Source organism: the organism of the source record quoted next, unplaced genomic scaffold (assembly GCF_019419815.1).
Source record: "Pyrus x bretschneideri cultivar Hongxiangsu unplaced genomic scaffold, Pyrus_bretschneideri_v1 Contig127, whole genome shotgun sequence".
NCBI lineage: Eukaryota > Viridiplantae > Streptophyta > Magnoliopsida > Rosales > Rosaceae > Pyrus > Pyrus x bretschneideri.
The window spans coordinates 288,119-310,345 of NW_025999421.1; the positions used below are offsets into that span (position 1 = coordinate 288,119).

Genomic DNA, 22,227 nt, shown 5'->3' on the forward strand with positions numbered 1-22,227 from the left:
AGCAATAGTCCTTCCAACATAACTCGTTTTGACAAAATTCTAACGAAGTTGACACAAAGGACCATAACTACACGTTTTGATGAGTTGAGGGACCCCACTTGTAGCAACAGTCTTTCCAACATAACTCATTTTGACAAAATTTTGACGAAGTTGATGAAAATGACCATAGCTACACATTTTGATGAGTTGAGGGACCAATGGTAATGAATTTTTAGTTGAGGGACCATTGCTCCAATTTGATTAAAGTTGAAGGACCATTGCTACAATTTACTCATATATTAAAGTAAGCGAACAAAAGAAATTATAATATGAAAAGAGAATATAAAAATTCATGTATTAGTTTAATGTATATAGGAAAAAAGTGTCTGATAAGTATAATTGTAAGTTTAATTTAGAATTTCAAAATTTAGTTCAAACATTTGGTAGTAAACATGTAAATATGATAGAAGCAAAACCCGTAGATAATAGTTATTTAGAAGGAACTCAGTCGATATTACTTAATTTACAAGTAGTAAGAAATAAACAACCAGATAGTGTACAAATATAGGAAAACAATACAGGAGAAGCAACAATTAGATTAGTAATTATAAGCAATTAGAAAATTTAGAAAATGATGAGAAAGAAATTGAAAATGTAAGTATTCATGTGACATCCCACATTGCCCAGGGGAGTGATCCTTATATGTATATTCCCATCCCTACTTAGCACGAGGCCTTTTGGGAGCTCACTGGCTTCGGGTTCCATGGGAACTCCGAAGTTAAGCGAGTAGCGCACGAGAGCATTCCCAGGATGGGTGACCCATCGGGAAGTTCTCGTGTGAGTTCCCAGAAACAAAACCGTGAGGGCGTGGTCGGGGCCCAAAGCGGACAATATCGTGCTACGGTGGTGGAGTCGGGCCCGGGAAGTGATCCGCCCCGGGCCGGGATGTGACAATTCATATGACTTTTGGTAATTTAGATTTTAATATAATAGGACAAAATTGTAATCATATTATAGATAAACTCATAGAAGATACTAATAATTTAGATGAAGAACAATACTTTCAAAAAATATAAGACATATGATTTAGGATTACATAGGATTTCAGATGAGGAAATGAAAAAAATTAATTTTAGACATAGGAGTATAACACATTTTAGGGGCAAAAGAATACACTAATCTATCAGAAGTAAAAGAATACATTATTGTATTAGAAGTAAAAATTGAATATAATCCAACAGAAGAGAGTAGTACATCAGGAGTTGAAAATAATCCAGGATATACAGTTAGAACAAATCAACAATTTTTAGACAAATGAATAATATAATGAACAAGGTTGAGTAGATTATATGGATGAAATAATGATGAGACCACCTAGAAAAAATATGATTCTATATTTAAAAAGATTAGAATAAATTAATATAGCAAGAAATATATTAAACGTAGATAATGTAGATCCACACGATTGGGAGAAGACAATTGAAAGATAGGAAAAATGTTGTATATATGCAGCATTAATGTTAGATTTTAGTAATTCACAAAATATGTTAGGTTATTTTGAGTATACGTTAGATTGATTAGTTTTTTATTCTTTTCAATCATGGAAAGTTCAAAGTCTAGAACAACATCAGGTAGCTAAAACACATTTTAATATTGATGGTTTTGTTACATTAATTAAACAAGAATTTTTTAAATCATACCGGGTTGGATGACATAAGTGAATAGGAACAAATAAGAGCTATAAGAAATTTATAACAATTACAAATTTGTGATTTATAGTACATAGTTGGAGTTAGCGCAAGCGGAATCGAATTTAGAGTTACAATGGAGATTTTCCGGACTTACGAACACAAAAGGCAATTTGATAATTTCATGTTTGGGAGATATTTTGTGACTTGTTATGTGAGCCACGTGGGGCCCACACCCTATTTCTCCCTCTCTTCTGCGTCTTCTCCTTCCCATTCTCCCGGACAACTCTCTCTCATTTCTTTCCAAACACTATCTCTCACCTAACTCCCTCTAGCTCCCTCATCTCTTTGTCAGCTCTTTTTCCCTCCTCATCACCATCTTCTTCTCTGAAAACAGAGAGGCTAAAAGGCCTGGAACCAACCACACCAACTTCTATATTTTCTCTCTATCCCAGACTCTCTCTTTCCACTCATCTTCCTCACATCTTTACTCTCTGCCTCTCGTGGCTCTGTCTCTCTGCACTCCCCATTTCTGCTTGGCTCATCTCTGAAACCCTTAAATCACAGCCTCAACCCTCATTGAAAGGTAAGAATCCTCATTATGTATAAAAATTTCTGGTCCATTGGCAATTAATGGTGGAAATATTTGAAACCTCATGCATGTGTTGGTCTGTTTGGGGACTAGGGATCCAAAAAGAGACTTGATGATGGAGTTACGAGTCCAACCCCAAATCGCAATGCAAGAAAGGAACTACGGAGTTCCTCTCAGCTCAGATTCGTAATCTCAAGGTATAACCCATGATTTTCATCTTTGTTCTTGTTCAGAAAGTGCAGCAGTTTGAAAACCATAAAAGAAAATCATTGCATATCTGATCTCTATGCATGTCTCCATGGAATGATCTTAATACCTGCATACTCTTGAATCTGTACTTGGGTGCTTGCATGTACCCACTGATATTTAAGCCCAAAATCGTGCATGAGCGAGATCTAGATTTTTCGAATTTGAGCTAACTATTACCTCTGTATTGCCTGGACTCCCCAAACTTGTATGTAATGGAATTTTGTAATAAAATGTGAAATTTGGACAGATTATAGTTAATCTGTCCATTTTGTGTAGGATTTCTGTTTAAGTACTTTGCTATAGTCAAGGTGACTTGGTATAGGTACAAGCTTTTGTTTGGATTGACAAACGACAAGGCTCATCGAGGGCGAGCGCGCTGTGGTCATGTGAGAGGTTCTTTTCTTTAATTTATATATACATATATATGTTTAGTTTACATATATATCTAATAATGAACTTTCTTTATGATTGCCATAATTAAATTAACATTTATGATAAATGACGTAGCAATGAGATTTAGTAAGTCATTATAAATCCTACGAGCTATTTTAGCTAAATTTACGACTTTGAATGATGTGATGCTAATTAGAATTGTCACTGTACCATGACTATATTGATATTATCTGCTCATCGTTTGCTACACCGGTGTTGGTACTTGTCCAGGCTAAGGCCAGTCTTTCACGTGTATGTGTACATCGCACCGTACGCTCACTTTGGATTCATTGTAGATGCCAGTCTTGTTGTACAGGTTGCCATAGGCAACTTCGACTTGTATGTGATGCGCATATCGCCAGTCTTCACGTGATTGTAGTACGTACTAGAGCGTATATTATTATTACACCCAGTCCTGTTCATGTCAGAATACCTCTGCATAAACTCGTGTGTCAGGATGTGTTGATGAGCACCCGATATGATATGTTACTTATGTGAGATTTTGTGATTATGGATGTCATGCCCTTATTTAGGAGATATTGTACCGTAATGAATTCTTGAGATTTTGCAGGCTACAGTAAGTATTTTCTTACTATACGTACTATGTTTATTTTGGAAACTATACTGGTTTTATAGCGAGGGGTTATAACATTTTCAAAAAGGTTTTTATAAAACTTTATTTTCAGGCCTACTCACCCTTGTTTTTCACCCCTCTAGGTTTTAATAGTTGAGCTTTCGTATCGATGAGGATTCTTGGCAAATCTTGGTGTAGACGATTACCTTCGATAGTATAATTCTCACCTTATCTTACTGTACTGTACTTATGCTCTGATATCATGTGTGAAATAGGTTCATTCTTGCTTACAGCGCACTCTTATATTTAGGCACTTTTAAGTTCAAATTTATTCATATTTTCCACATCACTGCACTTTATGGCTTCGTCACCTTCTAGGTGTCGGCCAGCACAACTCAATTCGGAGTCCTAGTGGACTTTTTGGGTCGGGGTGTGTCATCAGATTTCTTTAAATATTTAGGAACGACATGTAGAATTAGTGATATTAATTTATTAGATACTTGTATGACAAAAATAAAAGGACCAATAGGTGAAAAGATTTGGAATGAATGACAAAAACATCCATAGAAAAATGATATTGCAATATGATCTAGAATTCAACATATATATGATATACTTGGACAAGAGTATAGCCAAATAAAAGTTAAGAGACAGATTAGGAAACTATTTTACATGATTAGTAAAAATATAGATTTACCACAACAGTATGGTTGTTATAAGAAGAATAAGCATAAGAAAATATACAAAAAGAACTATAAGTCATACAAACCATAAAAACAACATAAGAATTTCAACATAAGACCTTCAAGAACATATCAGAAGAGAAAATAAATTTCCAAACAATTTAGGAAAAGAAGTGGTAGACCATGGATAGGAAAATATAAAGCACCAAAAGATAAAAGTAATTGTAAGTGTTATTTTGGACATATTAGACCAAAGTGTCCAAAATTAGGTAAACAACCAAGTGATAAAGTAAATTTCATAGAGTTATTTAAATTAAAAGAAGATGAAGATATACAATCAATATAGTTTAGATGATTTGAGTGATAATGAGAGTATATACAACATAGAAAGTATTAATATGACAAATTTAAATTCAGAAGATTTAAGTAGTTTAAATAGTGATTTAAAAGAGTATATGTATGCATTTATAGAAGAAGAACATGAAGAAGAGTATAAATACATTAATTTAGGTTGGCCAGAAAAATGTCAAAAGTGTAGTAAGTTGTTGCAAATAAATACTATAATACATATTCAATATTATGTAAAAAGTGTTATAATAATAGGTTATTAAAAGTTAATTCAGTAGAGGAGAGTACTGAAATATTAGGAAATATTGTTCCTAGTATAGAAAAACAAACAATAGTTCTTTAATTACCTTAAATTATGAAATAGAATGAGCAAGAGATTACAAAATGCAAACAACTGCAATGATAGATACAATAAGTATTAGAAGTCTTGTAAGAGAATAATTAGTACCGAAAAAATGTAGGCATAAATTAGCAAAACCAGTTATAATAACACAGTTTGATGAGAGACTAGCTTATTTGACACATTGAATTAATAATGAGTCTCTCAGAATAGACAAACAACAATTTAATTTACCATTAACATTTGTTTCACCAGTGGGATCATACCCATTTATTTTAGGCTTAAACTTTATGAAAAGTTTGCAAAGTTTTTTGTTTATGAACTGTAACGTAACATTTTTTTAAGAGCGGTATAACCATAATTGATCAAAGTAATACTTTAGAAGCATATAAAAGCATAGGAATAGAAGAATCGAGTAGTCAAGATCATTATTATATAGAGAACTTAAAGGAAAATGATGAGCATAATAAAATAGAAGAATTTGATAAAGAAATATTTGAACATGATTATTGTAAAGTCTAGAATTAAATGTTTGGCTTTCTTTGTCAAAACTTGTAAATGATACCATACATGCCCCTAGATAGTTTGACACTACAACTCTGTTATGGGTTTATTTTGCTGGATTATGTGTCCATGGGAATTAGCTGAAACACAATCATCAACACAAAAGTTTTGTTTATTCATATACACTTCATGCATAAACTTGAGTTCATTCTGTCTAGTTATGTTGTCTGGTAAAAAATTCTCACTGATGTCCACTTGTCTGGACACACATTTTAAGTCAACCCACATGGGCTTACTGACAATTTTAGTCCAAGGTTGAAAACTCAGCTTTACATTTGCTCTGATCGTGTTCTGCATTGACAAGTGTCTTTTGTCCCTATGTGGACACAAAACTTGCAGCTCCCACGTTAAAAACCTTAGCTGCCTCCCTTGTTCTTTTGACTAGGATATTTTGCAATTTTCAATATAGTGTTTTTGAGCTTAGTGCTTCCTCTTTTGTTCTTGTTAGCTAGCCTAGCCACAAAACTACTTTTATGCATTAACACTTAAATCGTTGTATACCAAGGTTGCATTATCTTCACAGTTTTGTATTATGTTCATGGTCAAGCTTTAATTTTTTTAATCTTTACTTAGACCAAGTCTTGGATGCACATTAGTTTCTTCTTTTAATTGTTTGACTAGAGAAACTGGTTGGTCATTTGAATCCAAATTTCATATCGTCATTTTTATCATATCATGGATCGTGTTGGTTTCAGCGCCACAAGGTGAAGAGCTCAGAAAGAGCTACCACTTCGCGAAGACCAAAGGAATCTTGTTCTCGTGTAAGGCTAGGTTGTACAAAGGTATAAACTACACCATAAATTAGGATCTAGGAATTGAGCTTGTGTTGACACTTTGTAAGCATCTTGTTTATACTAATGGATTGGTGACACACCCCGACCCAGAAAGTTCACTTGGACCCTGAATCGAGATGTGTTGGCTGACACCTGAAAGGTGACAAAGCCATAAAATGTGATAAGAGTGTAGAAAAAATGTGAATAATTTGAACCTAAAAATTTTAAATACCAGAGTACGTTGTGAGCGGGAGCGAACCCATTTCACACACGACGTCAGAGCATAATTTGGGCAGTATTGTGTTCATCACACGCGTGATGTGAGCATTCTTGGTTTTGTGTCTAATGCTCGAACTTTGCCACCTCGTCGATTACGGAAAAATATGTTAACTTTTCTTCAGTTTTGGGTAGTTTTGTGGTCTGTACGACAAGACTAGGTGTAAATAAATACACTCAAGTGCTACGATCACGTGAAGACTGTGCGAATAATCGCGGGTCACCTACAGGTCGGAACCACCTAAATTGGTCTGTATAACAGGACTATGCACCTACCTTGGATCCAAGGTGAGCGTAAGGTGCGGGAGGTGAACATCACGTGAAGGACTGTGCCCTGGCTATAGGCGGGAGTACTAGCACCGAGGTGCAGGTTTATGAGCTATGATATATCTCAACACAATCATACTCGCTACCATCACTATCATCAACATGTACTCACCTGAAGCTTACCTGGGCGTCCGCAGCGTCATTTAGCACTTCAAAGCTTTCACAATAGTTAGGTTCAAGTGATATCCATATGAATATGCCATGATGCAATCTAACCCAAACATTTCATGATATTCCTAAAATATATAATATGGTGTAACATGTACAATCAATAACACCCTACTCCCAAACTATTTACTTTTGAAAGTAATCATCAGTGATAAGCCCAATTAGACACTGGTTAAATTAACTATCATTACTTACCTTTCCTTACTTCAATTTCTTGATTCTTCATGCATTGATTTATGATTACCTTTTAATCACCAAATCATAAAGCTAAATCTTACACTTACCACCAATGTCCCTCACATTGCTCAATTCACTAAACAAGGCTATTGTCTCGATTATTTAATCTCATTTATTATATGGTTGCGTCTAACATCTTGTTAGACTACCTACGTACCCTAAACAGGGATCAAGCCATTCGTAGTTCGCAATGATTAATTGTAGGTAACAAGCATAGATCACTTTAGAAGTGTTTGTGGAACTATCAATTATATGCCTATGAAAGAAAAAGACCCATTGACCTGGAGTCCACGCTATGATTATCTTGCACGCACATCGAGACATCACGATCTATCGTCGCCTGTGACCAATTATCAAATCACGTCTCAAAGTTCTTACTAATAGAATACATAATTTACATAAAACATATCCTCAAGGACCTTTAAGAATAATTTGAGACCCATTGACCAAAAGTCAACCCTGTACAACTTGATTGGGTAGGGTCTACAACCCTGTATAACTCTATTCGAAAGATCTGCATATCAGATTTCCAATCCGTAACTTCCAAAGATCCACATTATGCTTCTAGATTAATATACTAAAATTTTATTACGATCCAATGGTTGGATCCTCGTCAATTCCCAAAATTGATTAGCGGTTAACGTTTTACTTTATGAACTTACAAATCCAATTCGGAAAGATCTGTATTTGGATTCCCAATCCATAAGTTCCTATGTTCTTGAAATATTATGTAATACAATGTAACGAATTTTGGTGACGATCCAACGATTGGATCGTCGATTCACATAAATACCTATTAACGTATCGTAGAGAATTTAGGTTCTAACGATCAACTTACGTCATTCAAATATCAAGACTAAATTCAAGACATTTAACATAGCCTAAAAATAGCATTGGCAGCCCACTGGCCACGCACCGCTGTGGGTGGCAGTCGGCCGCCTCGACTCGCCGGAAAATCTAACTATTTCCAAAAATTACCAAAATTTACAGGAATGAAGATCTCAAAGAGACGAACAACTTTCATACCTGCCACAAAGTCCAAAAGGGGACGGAACATAGTCAATTTTTCCCACGAAGCCGGCGGGTGCCTAAAGTTTCCCGATGTCGATTCGTCGTCTACGGTGGTCCAACTGGGTCAAGGTTGGTTGGGTTTTGCTCCTGGGAGGATGGGCTACAAAGCCCAAGTGGTGGCATCTGCCATCGCTTTGCCGATTTGCTGAAAAATCAAAAAGGGTGGCCGGAGCACTGTGAGAACCGTCAACTTTCGTGGCCTCCACCTGCCACATACTGTGGTTAATCAAGGTGGTTCTTGGGTGGGTTTTGTAGAGGGGAATGAGAGCTTCAAGATGGTGGTGGTGGTGTCGAAAAACTCCATTGGAGTTGGCCGGAATCGGCCTTGGAAAATGGGTGGTCGCAAGTGGAAAAACCCATGGGAAAGCTGGGAGCTTTCATTTTTTTTTTTTTTCTTTCTTTCTTTTCTGATTTCTCATTGGTCCTCCATCCCTATTTAATTTGAGTGGTCCATTTTTCTCTTTACCTAAGGCTGATTAGTTATTCTTCCCACAAGGTGGGAGTTCAAATAATTTAACTACCTTTAAATAACCAACTTCAAACGTCTGTAATTATACCGTTATAATTCGGACTCGCAAATGTCTTTCGCCTATGCGTTCGTAGTGGCAAGTACTATGAGGATATGCTAAAAGAATAAGTCATACGTCACTCTAACCGATGATCAACGGAAGTCAAAGTCCTTACCTCTAGGGCATTTTCGTAAATTCACGCTTCTAAAATTAATAAAAACGTAAAATTTGGAACGGGTTGTCACCCTCATTCGATTACATTTAGTTGTTTACTTATTGTTTGGATTAACCCAATGCTATTATACACTTACCTTCAGAATAGGTAAAACCGCGAGTGTGTGGGTGAAAACTTTTAATGTTCAATTTCAATTTAAATATATCTATTTTGACTTGATGCTTTCGTAAGAGACTTTATACTGTAGTATTGTTTTGAAAGAGAATGAAAGTTTGAGTTTTGAGGCATGAAAGAGGAATCACTACACTCTAATCGCGACGGAAGGACATTCTCTTTTGTACAACATCTCTAGTTGATTTTAAATTTCGAGGACAATATTTTTCTAAGGTGGGTAGATTGTGACAACCCGTTCCAAATTTTATGTTTTTATTAGTTTTAGAAGCGTGAATTTACAAAAATGCCCTAGAGGCAAGGACTTTGACTTCCGTTGATCATCGGTTAGAGTGATGTATGACTTATTCTTTTAGCATATCCTTGCAGTACTTGCCACTACGAACGCATAGACGAAAGTCGTTTGCGAGTCCGAATTATAACGGTATAATTACGGACGTTTGAAGTTGGTTATTTAAAGGTTGTTAAATTATTTGAACTCCCACCTTGTGGGAAGACTAACTAATCAGCCTTAAGTAAAGAGAAAAATGGACCAATCAAATTAAAAGGGATGGAGGACCAATGAGAAATCAGAAAAGAAAGAAAGAAAAAAAAAAATTGAAAGCTCCCAGCTTTCCCGTGGGTTTTTCCACTTGCGACCACCCATTTTCAAAGGCCGATTCCGGCCAACTCCGGTGGAGTTTTTTGACGCCACCACCACCATCTTGAAGCTCTCATTCCCCTCTACAGAACCCACCAAGAACCACCTTGATTAACCACGGCATGTGGTGGGTGGAGGCCATGAAAGTTGACGGTTCTTACGGTGCTCCAGCCATCCTTTTTGATTTGCCGGCAAATCAGCAAAGCGATGGAAGATGCCACCACTTGGGCTTTGTAGCCCATCCTCCCAGGAGCAAAACCCAACCAACCTTGACCCCGTTCGACCACCGTAGACGACGAATCGACACCAGGAAACTTTAGGCACCCGCCGGCTTCGTGAGAAAAATTGTCTATCTTCCGTCCATTTTTAGACTTTGTGGCAGGTATGAAAGTTGTTCCTCTCTTTGAGATCTTCATTCCTGTAAATTTTGGTAATTTTTGGAAATTGTTGGATTTTCCGGCGAGTCGGGCGGCCGACTGTCGCCCACGGCGGCACGTGGCCAGTGGGCCACCAATGCTATTTTTAGGCTATGTTAAATGTCTTGAATTTATTCTTGATATTTGAATGACGTAGGTTGATCATTGGAACCAAAATTCTCTATGATATGTTAATAGGCATTTATGTGAATTGACGATCCAATTGTTGGATCGTCACCAAAATTTGTTACATTGTAGTACATAATATTTGAAGAATATAGGAACTTCCGGATTGAGAATCTGACGTATAGATCTTTCCGAATTGGATTTGTAAGTTCATAAATTAAAACGTTAACCGCTAATCAGTTTTTGGAATTGACGAGGATCCAACCGTTGGATCATAATAAAATTTTAGTATGTCAATCTAGAAGCATAATGTGTATCTTTGGAAGTTACGGATTGGAAATCTGATATGCGGATCTTCCGAATCGAGTTATATAGGGTTGTAAACCCTACCGTCGATCAAAGATCGACAGTTGACTTTTGGTCAATGGGTCTCAAATTATTCTTGAAGGTCCTTGAGGATATGTTTTATGTAAATTATGTATTCTATCGGTAAGAACTTTGAGACGTGATTTGATAATTGGTCACAGGCGACGATAGATCGTGATGTCTCGATGTGCGTGCAAGATAATCATAGCATGGACTCCAAGTGAGTGGGTCTTTTTCTTTCATAGGCATATAATTGATAGTTCCACAAACACTTCTAAAGTGATCTATGCTTGTTACCTACAATTAATCATTGCGAACTATGAATGGCTTGATCCCTGTTTAGGGTACGTGGGCAGTCTAACAAGACGTTAGATGCAGCCATATAATAAATGAGATTAAATAATCGAGACAATAGCCTTGTTTAGTGAATTTAGCAATGTGAGGGACATTGGTGGGAAGTATGAGATTTAGCTTTATGATTTGGTGATTAAAAGTTAATCATAAATCGATGCATGAAGAATCAAGAAATTGAAGTAAGGAAAGGTAAGTAATGATAGTTAATTTAACTAGTGTCTAATTGGGCTTATCACTGACGATTACTCTCAAAAGTAAATAGTTTGGGAGTAGGGTGTTATTAATAGTACATGTTACGCCATATTATATATTTTGGGAATATCATGAAATGTTTGGGTTAGATTGCATCATGGCATATTCATATGGATATTACTTGAACCTAACTATTGTGAGTGCTTTGAAGTGCTAAATGACGCCGCGGACGCCCAGGTAAGCTTCAGGTGAGTTGATGTGATAAATAATAGCATTCAAATTAAACCCTCTTTTTGACAATTGTAGTAAAGATATAAGTAAGGATTGTTCTAGGCCGGGGATTAGGAGGGATTGCTAATCTAATGAAAACTGACTCAAATATACAAAAATATGCTTAAAAACACTTAAACAAACTCAAAGACTCTTAACTAAACCTATATGACTCAAAATAAACTCAAAAGACTCAAAACAACACAAAACAATAAAAAAGACTCAAACTAGACTCTAAGACTTAATTTGGACAAAAATAGAATTGGTTTTGACTCAAAAAACTTAAAAACACACAATGGGACATATTTGACTTAGCAAAATAAAGGGGATTGGGTTTTTGATGAATTTAAGATGAAAACAAGTAACTAAAAGACTTAAGTAAACTTTGGACGAATTTGAGAAAACCTATGGACGATTGACTAGCTAGAGGATTCTTTCCCACACATGATACATTCAAATACAAATTGATTTCCAGTTGTTTTTTCGATAAACCATGAATCTCAACACCCCAGATTAACCGTGACATCACAAATTAACCCTTAGATTCTCCTTTAGTTATTGGATTGGATGACATCATATGACAACCCAAAGCATTCTTCAAAAGTTCCCTACGTGACATCATAATAGAGATACAATCAAAGATCATTACGTTCTATGAAAATCATAAGTATTGACAAAGCACTTGTAACTATAAATCATGATACTCATGCTAGGAATTTACTTAACATGATTGTGAAAACAACCTTAACTACTTGTGAATATAAGTTTGTAACGATTATGTGAAACTCCCTTATATTCTAGCACCAAATTCAAGCATGCAAATTAAGTAGGCCTTCCTAATCCACATACAAGAATAAGTTATCCATCAAACGGTTAACTAAATTGCATTCACAATTTATGAAATCACAATTGGAATTAATCAATTCATATCATAAACATAATCATGGTTTCAAAGTCTCCCCTAGCTAAAACGAGTTTAGCCTCTCATGTTCACGACAAAACAAAAAAAACTCGAATTCAACATTGAAAACAAAAGATAGATTACACCTTAAAACGTTCCAACACTCCAACTTGAATGCAAAAACGTCCAAGGCTTCTTCTTCTCCTCTTCTTCCTTGCTATGCTGCAAAAATCCAATAAATTCAAGTCGAATTCAAAAGACCAAACAAATTAAACACTATTACTTCTTCATCATATTGATTCCATCATATCCACATATCCAAGAAATCAAGGTGACATATTACCAGCGCCAAACTTGATGGCGTTCCAAATGTCTGGCTCTTTCGCCCTTGACAGGTCAATGCACTTGGCGTAGCAACCACCTTCGATATTTGACACACCGTTCTCAGTCCAGCAGTGTTTATCATCTCCAATCAAGTACCTATTGTGATCCGTAGACAGAGTCGTCTTTCCAGTACCTAAATAGTAAAATGAAAAGAAAAGGCAAATACCATAAGAAAGAATTAAACTGTCATAAGCTAACAGACAGCGAGCAAGAGTAGGAGAGCACATATCATATGGTTGCGAGACCAAGATGACAACCGCGATCTATTGACGATACTATACCTGACAATCCAAAGAAAAGGGCAACATCTCCATCTTTCCCTATATTGCGGCCAGAATGCAGGGATAGGATTTGTCACTTAGGCATGAGATAATGCATGACACTGAAAAGACCTTTTTTCATTTCCCCAGTGTACATGGTGCTGAGGATGACCATTTCCCTCCGAGCAAGATTAAGGTCTATGCTAGTAGAGGATGTCATGTAGTGGGTGTAACGATTACACGGGAACTGGCCAGCATTGTATACAGTGAAGTCCGGAGTACCAAAATTCTCCAGCTCTTCAGGAGTGGGTCGAATACACCTGCGACCCACCAAGTTATAGAATTGTACGTACACTAAGCTAATATCACACGTGTTTGCACCTAGCTATACGGAAACCTACGTGCTTAGGGACGATACATAGAGAATACTCGGAAAAGATTACATGTCAAAACTCATACGCAACGTTAAGAGGACTTATCTGGCAGGCTTACCCAAAGGAGGAGGGAACATATACACTGCAGAGAAAGCAAATTGTTCATAAAAACTCTAAAGCTTTACTTACATGTTGTGCATGAACAATGAGTGATAAGCTCTGGCAGACACGACCCGAACTTTGATTCTGTTTTCCGGATCTCAGTGACTATATTTGACAAGGCGTTTAGAAAACTTACCACACTGGATTTCTTCTCTTCATAACCTGGTGAGACTCTTTTTGAAATGGAGTTGGCTAAAGGAGGATCCTCTAGTACATCTACAAGGTTTGCCAAATTAGGTACATCTTGAACTACTTCAGGTTTATGACGGGGAATGTTTGCATTTTAAGGAAGGAGGGTCCCAAGTCTAAAGGTATTAGGTATGACAAATTAGGAGTGGAAAAGATTATCACGGATGAGGGAGTAATGCCTTGTCTAGAAAAGTGAATAATCCTATCGTACAGACCACTTTAGGTGGTTCCGACTCGTGTGCAGGTATAGTTGTTGAGATGTGGATTCGAGCTCTAGATTCAGCCGTACAGGTCACGTTAGGTGACTCCGGCTGACATATCATTTGCATTGATTGATATCACCTGGTTTACTTATACTTTATGCTGAGAAATTTGTCGTGACATATTTATGAATGTTGTTATTCTGAGCATGATTTCGTTATATTCATATATTCTATTTTCTGGGAACTTATACAGGTTTTACGGAGAGGGGTTAGAACTTTTGAGAATGAAATGATTTTGAAAAGCTTTGTTTTTGCTCACTCACACTTTCTGTTTTGCGCCCTTCCAGGTTTTAGGTAGAAGCACTTTGGTGGCTCACGAGAACTTTGACGGTGGTTCTGACAAACAACACAAATGTAGGATCACCTTTGGGTGTTGTGTAATTAGTATTCGTCCTACTGGACTGCACTTAGACTTTTTGTGCTCTGATTATATTTATCACACTTAGTCTTACACTAGCGTATTACTTTAACTAGTTTATCTAGTAGTTTGGTTTTTATTTATTCGCTTTTCTATTATTATTTATACTTCCGCACTGTGCACATGGCTACATCACTCTCACGTGACGGGCAGCATGCCTTGATTTCGGTCAGGGTGTGTCACAAATCATGCGATCTGGACGCGCGAGTGGAAGAAGGGGGATCGCGAGTGCATGGAGGTGAAGGCAGTGTGAGGTGTGGTAGCAGTTGCAGCGGAGGAGGGACTGGGGTGCGACGACAAAGGAGGGGGATCGCGAGTGCCCGTTGGGTTTTACATTCTTTTAATTTTTTTAAAATTTAAAATTTTTTATTAATATTTTTTATTTTTATTAATTTTATGTTGTGGTTGACGTGAGCCCATGTCACATTGCCTTCAGGAGCTCGGGCTAGCATGAATCGTCGGGCCTTTCCTTCGGGCCTGCTCAGGCTCGCTTGCCAGCACACGCTGGGCTTCATCACTTGGGCTACATGGCCCTGTTCTTGCGCCTATCCCTCGGGCTGGAGCACACAGTGGACTTGCTCTAATTAAGTTTAGACACTTCTATTTACACACATTTTTATTTCTCACTTTTTTAAATTTTTGGTTATTAATCTTTTTAAATTCATTTGATCCAACAGTATTGTGTGATAAGCATCATTCTAAAAATTCTCACCTAATGCTACTTAGCCCTAGTCTTGATACTAGGCGGCTGACTACCGTCCTGATTAGTTCATAGATGTTTGAAAATTAAAAAAATGCGCCTACATCTACTTAGCCGTCCGCCTAGCTCACCTAATCTCACAAAGAATCTTCGTTCAATAAGAATAAAATAACAAAAATTCCCTTAGTTTTTGTTGGATTAATTTGGTTTATTTTTTTTATTCAATACGAAATGATCAAAATGATTAACGGTGAACAATCTCAATGACAACTTCTATCAATTTCAAATCACAATGACAAAAATGAAAAGTTAGCCAATCTCAAGGGTCATTTGAAGCTAAAAAGCCAAAGATTTATAATAAAAGTACTAGTAGAAACACTTGTGAGCAACGCTACTTTCTGCTTTCTTGAAAGAAGCAATCTCCAGCTGCAACGGGCACCAGAGAATACAATTTTGTCAAAGCCGAATTCATGCAACCAACCCTAAAACCTAAAATACATGTCACACAAATACTCTGATGCAATGTAACCCCATTTTGGCAATGCACGCACTGCAAAAATGAAGGATTTTTAGGTTCAAACGGTCATCCATCAGCGAGTAACAGAACACGAAACATTTACGGCGAAATGAACTAGTAGCGAGAAGGAGAAAATCATTAAAACTAATGAAAAAGCATAAAGTTAGGTTATCTAAGGAAAGGAAAATTCAAAATACAAAGGTATAACGACAGCGCGTTTTAATCGATTCACCACGTCTCTAGGCATGCCATGCCACTAAACAATGGAGTATTACTCCCAAGTACAGTACACAAGGCCGCTCCTTCCAGGAAAATGATTCAACAAAAAAGCATCACCAATAAGAAAAGCAGCATAAACAAAGTTGGCCCGAAGTGCTCAATCAACCGAAAACTAGTGTTTCCTGGCCGCCCTTGCATTTTGAACCCCCTATTTTTCCGATAAGGATTTGTTACACTAGGCAGAAAATAAAGCAAGAGGCGACTCAAGACGCAACCAAATCAGGTGTTTCCGCCTCGATCGATAACAAAGCAGTATGGACTTTGTCCAACCAACCGTCCAGCCTATCACGCAAAGATTGGATCTGTGGAATCCCCAAAACTCTTGGCTGCACCCAGGACACATGCACCGTCTCCTCAAGCTGATCGATTATTCCCTCAATCAGATGAACCTGCAGTCAACATCTCTCCCATAATTATTAAATAGAAAATAGAAAGAAAGCAACACTTTCTAACTACAGAATAAGCGAATAAGTCATCTAACACCCTGCTTGTCTGCAATATAGAAAATCCAAATGCAAAACAGATTAACAAAGAAACTACCAAAAACCATACGATACATAATAATTACCAAATCATAACGTATTCAGTCTCCTTTTATTTATAAAATTAACAGTGCCAAGTCTTAAGTAAACCCCACAAAAACAGAAAGAAAACAAATCCGATTAATTACTTCCTTGTTAAGGCAGAAACTACTATCCTAAATCTTCCCTTGTTACAACTATTGTACAAGACAGCTGTACAACTACAAAACAATTGGATGCAATAAAGGCCTTAAATTTATTGTCTGAAACTAAATTGTATGTAAAATAATATTACAAATAAATACAAGAACAACATATAATTATTTATACTCATTTGCATGTCACATGCTGCATGCTGCATGCAACATACAATATATCCTAGGTCAGTTATATTGAATTGAAAGTGTGGAACCCACAACATATGTGCAAATAAGATTTGAAATGCCAATACCATATACATAGGATCTAACATGTCTCAAACGTGTTCATGTGATCAACTTTAGAATACTAGCACTTTACCAAGTAAAAAGTTCAGTCTCTCAAATCATAAGCTTCTCATTTTTTTTTTTTTTTAAATTCCTATTCTGAATGCAAGAGTTATGAAAAGTATCGTTGTGAGTACTTAATCTTTTCTTGTTACTAAGACATGCATTGAGAACTGTCGTCATAAAAACCATTCTTCTCTACTGGTATACATCTGCAAGTGGGGAGAAATGAAAAGGCAGGGGTTGTAGAACTTTAGTTTGGACAATCCAAATTAATTCACTGTCCATCAAGTTTAAGAATACAGGAACTTACGGAAAGGCTCTTCACAAGAAGATGCTCCACATCCTCAACAGAAAGTTTGGTGCGCTCTGCAATGATACTCAATGGTATAGTCCGATCTTCAGATGGCCGGCTGCAAGGACCATATCAATTTAGTGAATAGTAGTTCAAAAGCACACACCTTTGTTACAAATTACAAGTGAAAGGACAATCTAGAACACACAAACCTGAAGATAATTTCCATCAAGCACAGAATGTTAATCTTCTCCAAAAGCTTCTTCTCATTTTCAACTAATGCTGGTTGTGCTCTCAAAGCAGCATTGTGTACACGACATAATTCTTGATACCGAACTAAATCACCAGAGTTGAACGCTTGAAGAATATAGTAAAGCCACTCTACCTTTGTCCCTAGAAGGCTCTTAATCTAGATAGATTGTTAAAATTTGTCATATATTAAAAAAGAAAAGTGAAGCACAAATAACTTATAATGTAGCCTACAGGCTACATATATCAGAAGAAACACATGGCAACTACATAGAAACTTTTTAGGTATGTAATTAATATCTATATAAGCAGTAGGTCTTTCTAGGTATGTAATTAATATCTATATAAGCAGTAGGTCATCCACTAAAACACTAATGGACGGTGCAAGCGTCCACGGTAGGGTAGATAAGAGAAATTGAGATCCTAAAACCACATGGTTCACTAAACCATTATGCAAACCCAATGTACAAACATTTATCCATGTAAAAAGAACCATGTATGCACATATCATACAAAGATCCAGGCAACTAGGTTTGAGATGACAATCACTTCATGATAGTCTATAGCAGTAGAAATCAAAAGTAATTTATCAGGCTCTAGGTGGGAAAGTGAAAATAGAACCAAAGTAAAAAAAGGTACATGAATTGCGGTAATAACTGGTGACTGTACAGTGTATGATAAATAGCAGTATCAACAAGACTGCATTGCGAATCTACATACAGGCTTAGTTGCGCATGCATTACTTAGTTTCTGATCAATTTCAAATCCAATGTCCTAGTATTTGGTGCAAAAACATTTCATATAAAGTAACAAAAACACCTTGTGCATCTTGAAAGGGAACTCTTCCACGTAACACGCAGTGCACAGGAAGCAAAATATTATGAAACCAAACAAAAAACTCAGCAAAAATGTTCTTACGATAGGATGCGCAAGCAGCTCTCCAAAGTTGTAGATATTATCTCCCAGGAGTACAGAAAGGGACAAATCAAATGCCAGATCCTTAAATACGATGCAAACAACTAAACCGTTAAAAATTATCATGGATTAAACAAAATAAACTACCAATCAGTCACTCAGAAGTAAAAGTAAAATTAAAAAGTTACCAAATATGAACAGTTGACTCATAGGAATCTGAAAGATAAATATTACTGTCGGCAGAGGCTATCACTCACACCCTAATCACAACTGTTCAAATGCAAACTGAACCAGTAAAGAGTATAAAAGTATGGAATGAGACCCTTAATTAACTATGGGTTGAACAGAGTCAATGTTCAAGGCAGCCTGCACACTACTAGTGCACTTAGCCAAGTTAATGGATTCTCCTAGAAGGGTACTAACATGTAACAATAGAACTTTTACGGGAATAAAAAAATTGTATTGCTTCTTTAGAAATATATATATATATATATATATATATATATACAATCAGTGTTCAACTAGGAAACTAAATAAAGCTTATAAACAACCTACTTAAAAAAGGACTCCTACTATTTACATTCCCTTTTTTTTTCCTAATATTGACTCATGACTAACACTCCCCCTCAAGTTGGTGCATATATATCACACATGCCCAACTTGACAAGTGAGTCATCAAACTTTCGACTACATACTGCATGAGTTAGAACATCTGCAAGTTGCTCCTCCGTATTCACAAAAGGTATTGACACAATCTTCCTTTCAAGTTTCTCTTTAATAAAATGTCGATCAACTTCCACATGTTTTGTCCTATCATGCTGTACCGGATTATCAGCTATATCTCTCGCTGACTTATTATCACAGTATAGTCTCATGGTCTCCTTTGGCTTGAACCCAAGCCCCTCAAGGAGTTTTCGAAGCCAGAGAATCTCACAAATGCCGTGAGCCATCCCTCGATACTCAGCCTCAGCTGAGGATCTTGATACTACCTTCTGTTTTTTACTTCTCCATGTAACCAAATTTCCTCCTACAAAAGTAAAATATCCTGAAGTAGACCGTCGGTCACCCACACTTCCTGCCCAATCAGCATCTGTGAACCCTTCAACCCTCAAATGTCCATGCTTCCGATATAAAACTCCTTTCCCAGGTGCAGACTTCAAATATGCTAAGATGCACATAACAGCAGCCATATGATCTACACTCGGTGAATGCATAAATTGACTTACTACACTCACTGCATAAGCAATATCAGGACGTGTATGAGCCAAATAAATTAGTCTCCCTACAAGTCTCTGATATCTTCCCTTATCAACAGATTTCTGATTCGGATCTAAACATAGATGGTGTTTTTCAACAATAGGAGTATCTACTGGCTTACATCCCAGCATACCAGTTTCTTTTAACAAATCCAAAAGATACTTACGTTGTGACAAGAAAATACCTTTCGAAGATCAAGCAACTTCAACTCCAAGAAAATACTTCAAATCCCCTAGGTTCTTCATTTCAAACTCAGCCGCAAGATTTTTCTCCAACCTTGAAATCTCATCAAAATCATCTCCAGTAATAATCATGTCATCTACATAAATGATTAAAGCTGTCACTTTTCCATGCCTCTGTTTAACAAACAATGTATGATCAGAATGACTCTGATAATACCCAATCTTTTTCATAACTCGAGTAAACCTATCAAACCATGCACGAGGCGATTGCTTAAGCCCATAAAGAGACTTACGCAACCGACATACTCCGGTATTTCTGCCAGCACTGTATCCAGGAGGAAAATCCATATATACTTCTTCCTCCAAGTTCCCATGGAGGAAAGCATTTTTCACATCAAACTGTTTTAATGGCCAGTCCATATTAGCAGCTAAAGATATCAGAACGCGTACCGTATTTATCTTGGCAACTGGAGAGAACGTTTCTTGATAATCTACACCATATGTTTGGGTGTATCCCTTAGCTACCAACCTTGCTTTGTACCTGTCTAATGATCCATCGGCTTTGTATTTGACAGTAAACACCCACCGACATCCAACTGGTTTTTTTCCTTCTGGTAAGGACATCACCTCCCAGGTATTATTCTTCTGTAATGCCAACATTTCTTCATCCATTGCTTTTGCCCACTTTGGATCCTTTAGAGCCTCATCCACACGGGTTGGTACTCGAATAGCCTCCATATTGTCCACCAAGGTCTTGCGTTTTGGTGCAAGACCATTGCAGGAGACATAGTTGGTTATCAGATACTTCACTTTGCCTTCCGGAGAAAACCCGTCAGGTGGCACACCCCGATTTTGTCTCGGTGGCAGCTTATATGCATTTACATCATTACTCGCGTTAGTTACATAATCATCCACAATACTTACCTCAGGTATATCCAGAGAAGATTCATTGGGCAGCACTGTGGAGCTAGAGAGAGAGGGGGTTACGTCCGCAGACTTGTCAACAACCTGCCCTGACTGCAGATCACTCTCGGCTGCAATCACTCCTGACTGCATGCCGCTCTCGACAACAATCTGCCGTGGCATTCCAGCCCCATTATCACGCACGGCATCTATGATCACTGCCTTATTATGCACGACATCAGCTACAGTGTTCCCTCCCAAGTGATAGGAGCATATTCATGCGACTTAAATGGCTTGTTCTCGTGAATTTACGTTATGTTTCTCTCGTTATTTTAGTCCTTTATGCTTCTTTTGTGTGTTTTCAGGTTCTAAGGGCCTAGGGAGCAAGAAAGTGCATTTTGAGGCCATTTGGAGCATTTTTGGGCATGGATTGGATAGCTTATCCATGGAGCCAAGAGGATGGACGAATTTGAAGGCCTTGTATACACTTGAAGACACAAAACAATGGCTCTAGCCCAATCAAACACATTATGCCATACAAACCAACCTATTTTAGGCCCATTCTATGTACTTAAACCCTAGCCCTTTAAACTAATTCATTTATCACTTATCAAACCATTCACTTATCACTCACCACATATCATTCATTTATTTCACTTCCATACTCCTCTTAATTCCACATGCATTCTCACACATGCACATCATTCACTCACATTTCCACCATTCATTCTTTATTCCTTTCCAAACATCTCACATGCATTTCCACCTTCCTACTTCATCATTTCACCACATTCTCCCTCTTTAACTCACATGCATTCATCATAATTCACAACACAAAACAACTTCATTGTCGTGGGTTCCCATTTCCTTTCCAAACATCTCACATGCATTTCTTCATTATTTCCTAACCCTACATGCATTATTTATTGCATCTTCACATGCATTCACACACACTTTACACATTCAAACCGTGAGCTCCCATTCCTATATGCCATTTTCAGATTTCCACCCACTAACCTAGTCATCAACACATGCACTTCCACCTTTCATCCACAATGATTCATGATTCATTCACTTTGCATCCTTTAAATCACATACTTTTCCATCATTAATTAGCCACTTGCATCTTAAACAAACAACCATATGTTCCCTCCACTACTCCTATAAATACCCTTGCATTCATTCATTCAATTCATATCTCATATTTCCATTCACAACACTTCACACAACACAAATACACATCCATTGCCGCAATTCCCCTTCCATTTTCTGTGCAGTTTTTCTCCTTCATTGCAGCCACTATCCAACCACTTCCCATCCCTCCAAAACACTTCACATAATCCCCAAAGCTCACCTTAGACCTTGTGCTACAACAACGAGGAAGAAAAGAGTGCCTAAACGTTCATACAATTCAAGTTTGAGTTGTTGGAATGTTTAGGTGTTTCTTTGATTT

General features: G+C 37.1%; 1 protein-coding gene across 1 annotated transcript; it reads right to left on the reverse strand.

The window, feature by feature from the left end:
• Nucleotides 1-15,811: 15,811 nt before the first annotated feature.
• Nucleotides 15,812-18,666, reverse strand: LOC125474655 (26S proteasome non-ATPase regulatory subunit 13 homolog B-like). The gene is made up of 4 exons (XM_048578610.1): nt 18,436-18,666; nt 17,481-17,677; nt 17,287-17,386; nt 15,812-16,356 (listed from the first exon to the last, which is right to left on the reverse strand). Exons 1-4 carry the CDS (start codon nt 18,556-18,558, stop codon nt 16,171-16,173), a joined length of 606 nt encoding a protein of 201 aa, XP_048434567.1. The 5' UTR covers nt 18,559-18,666; the 3' UTR covers nt 15,812-16,170.
• Between the last annotated feature and the right edge of the window lie 3,561 nt (nt 18,667-22,227).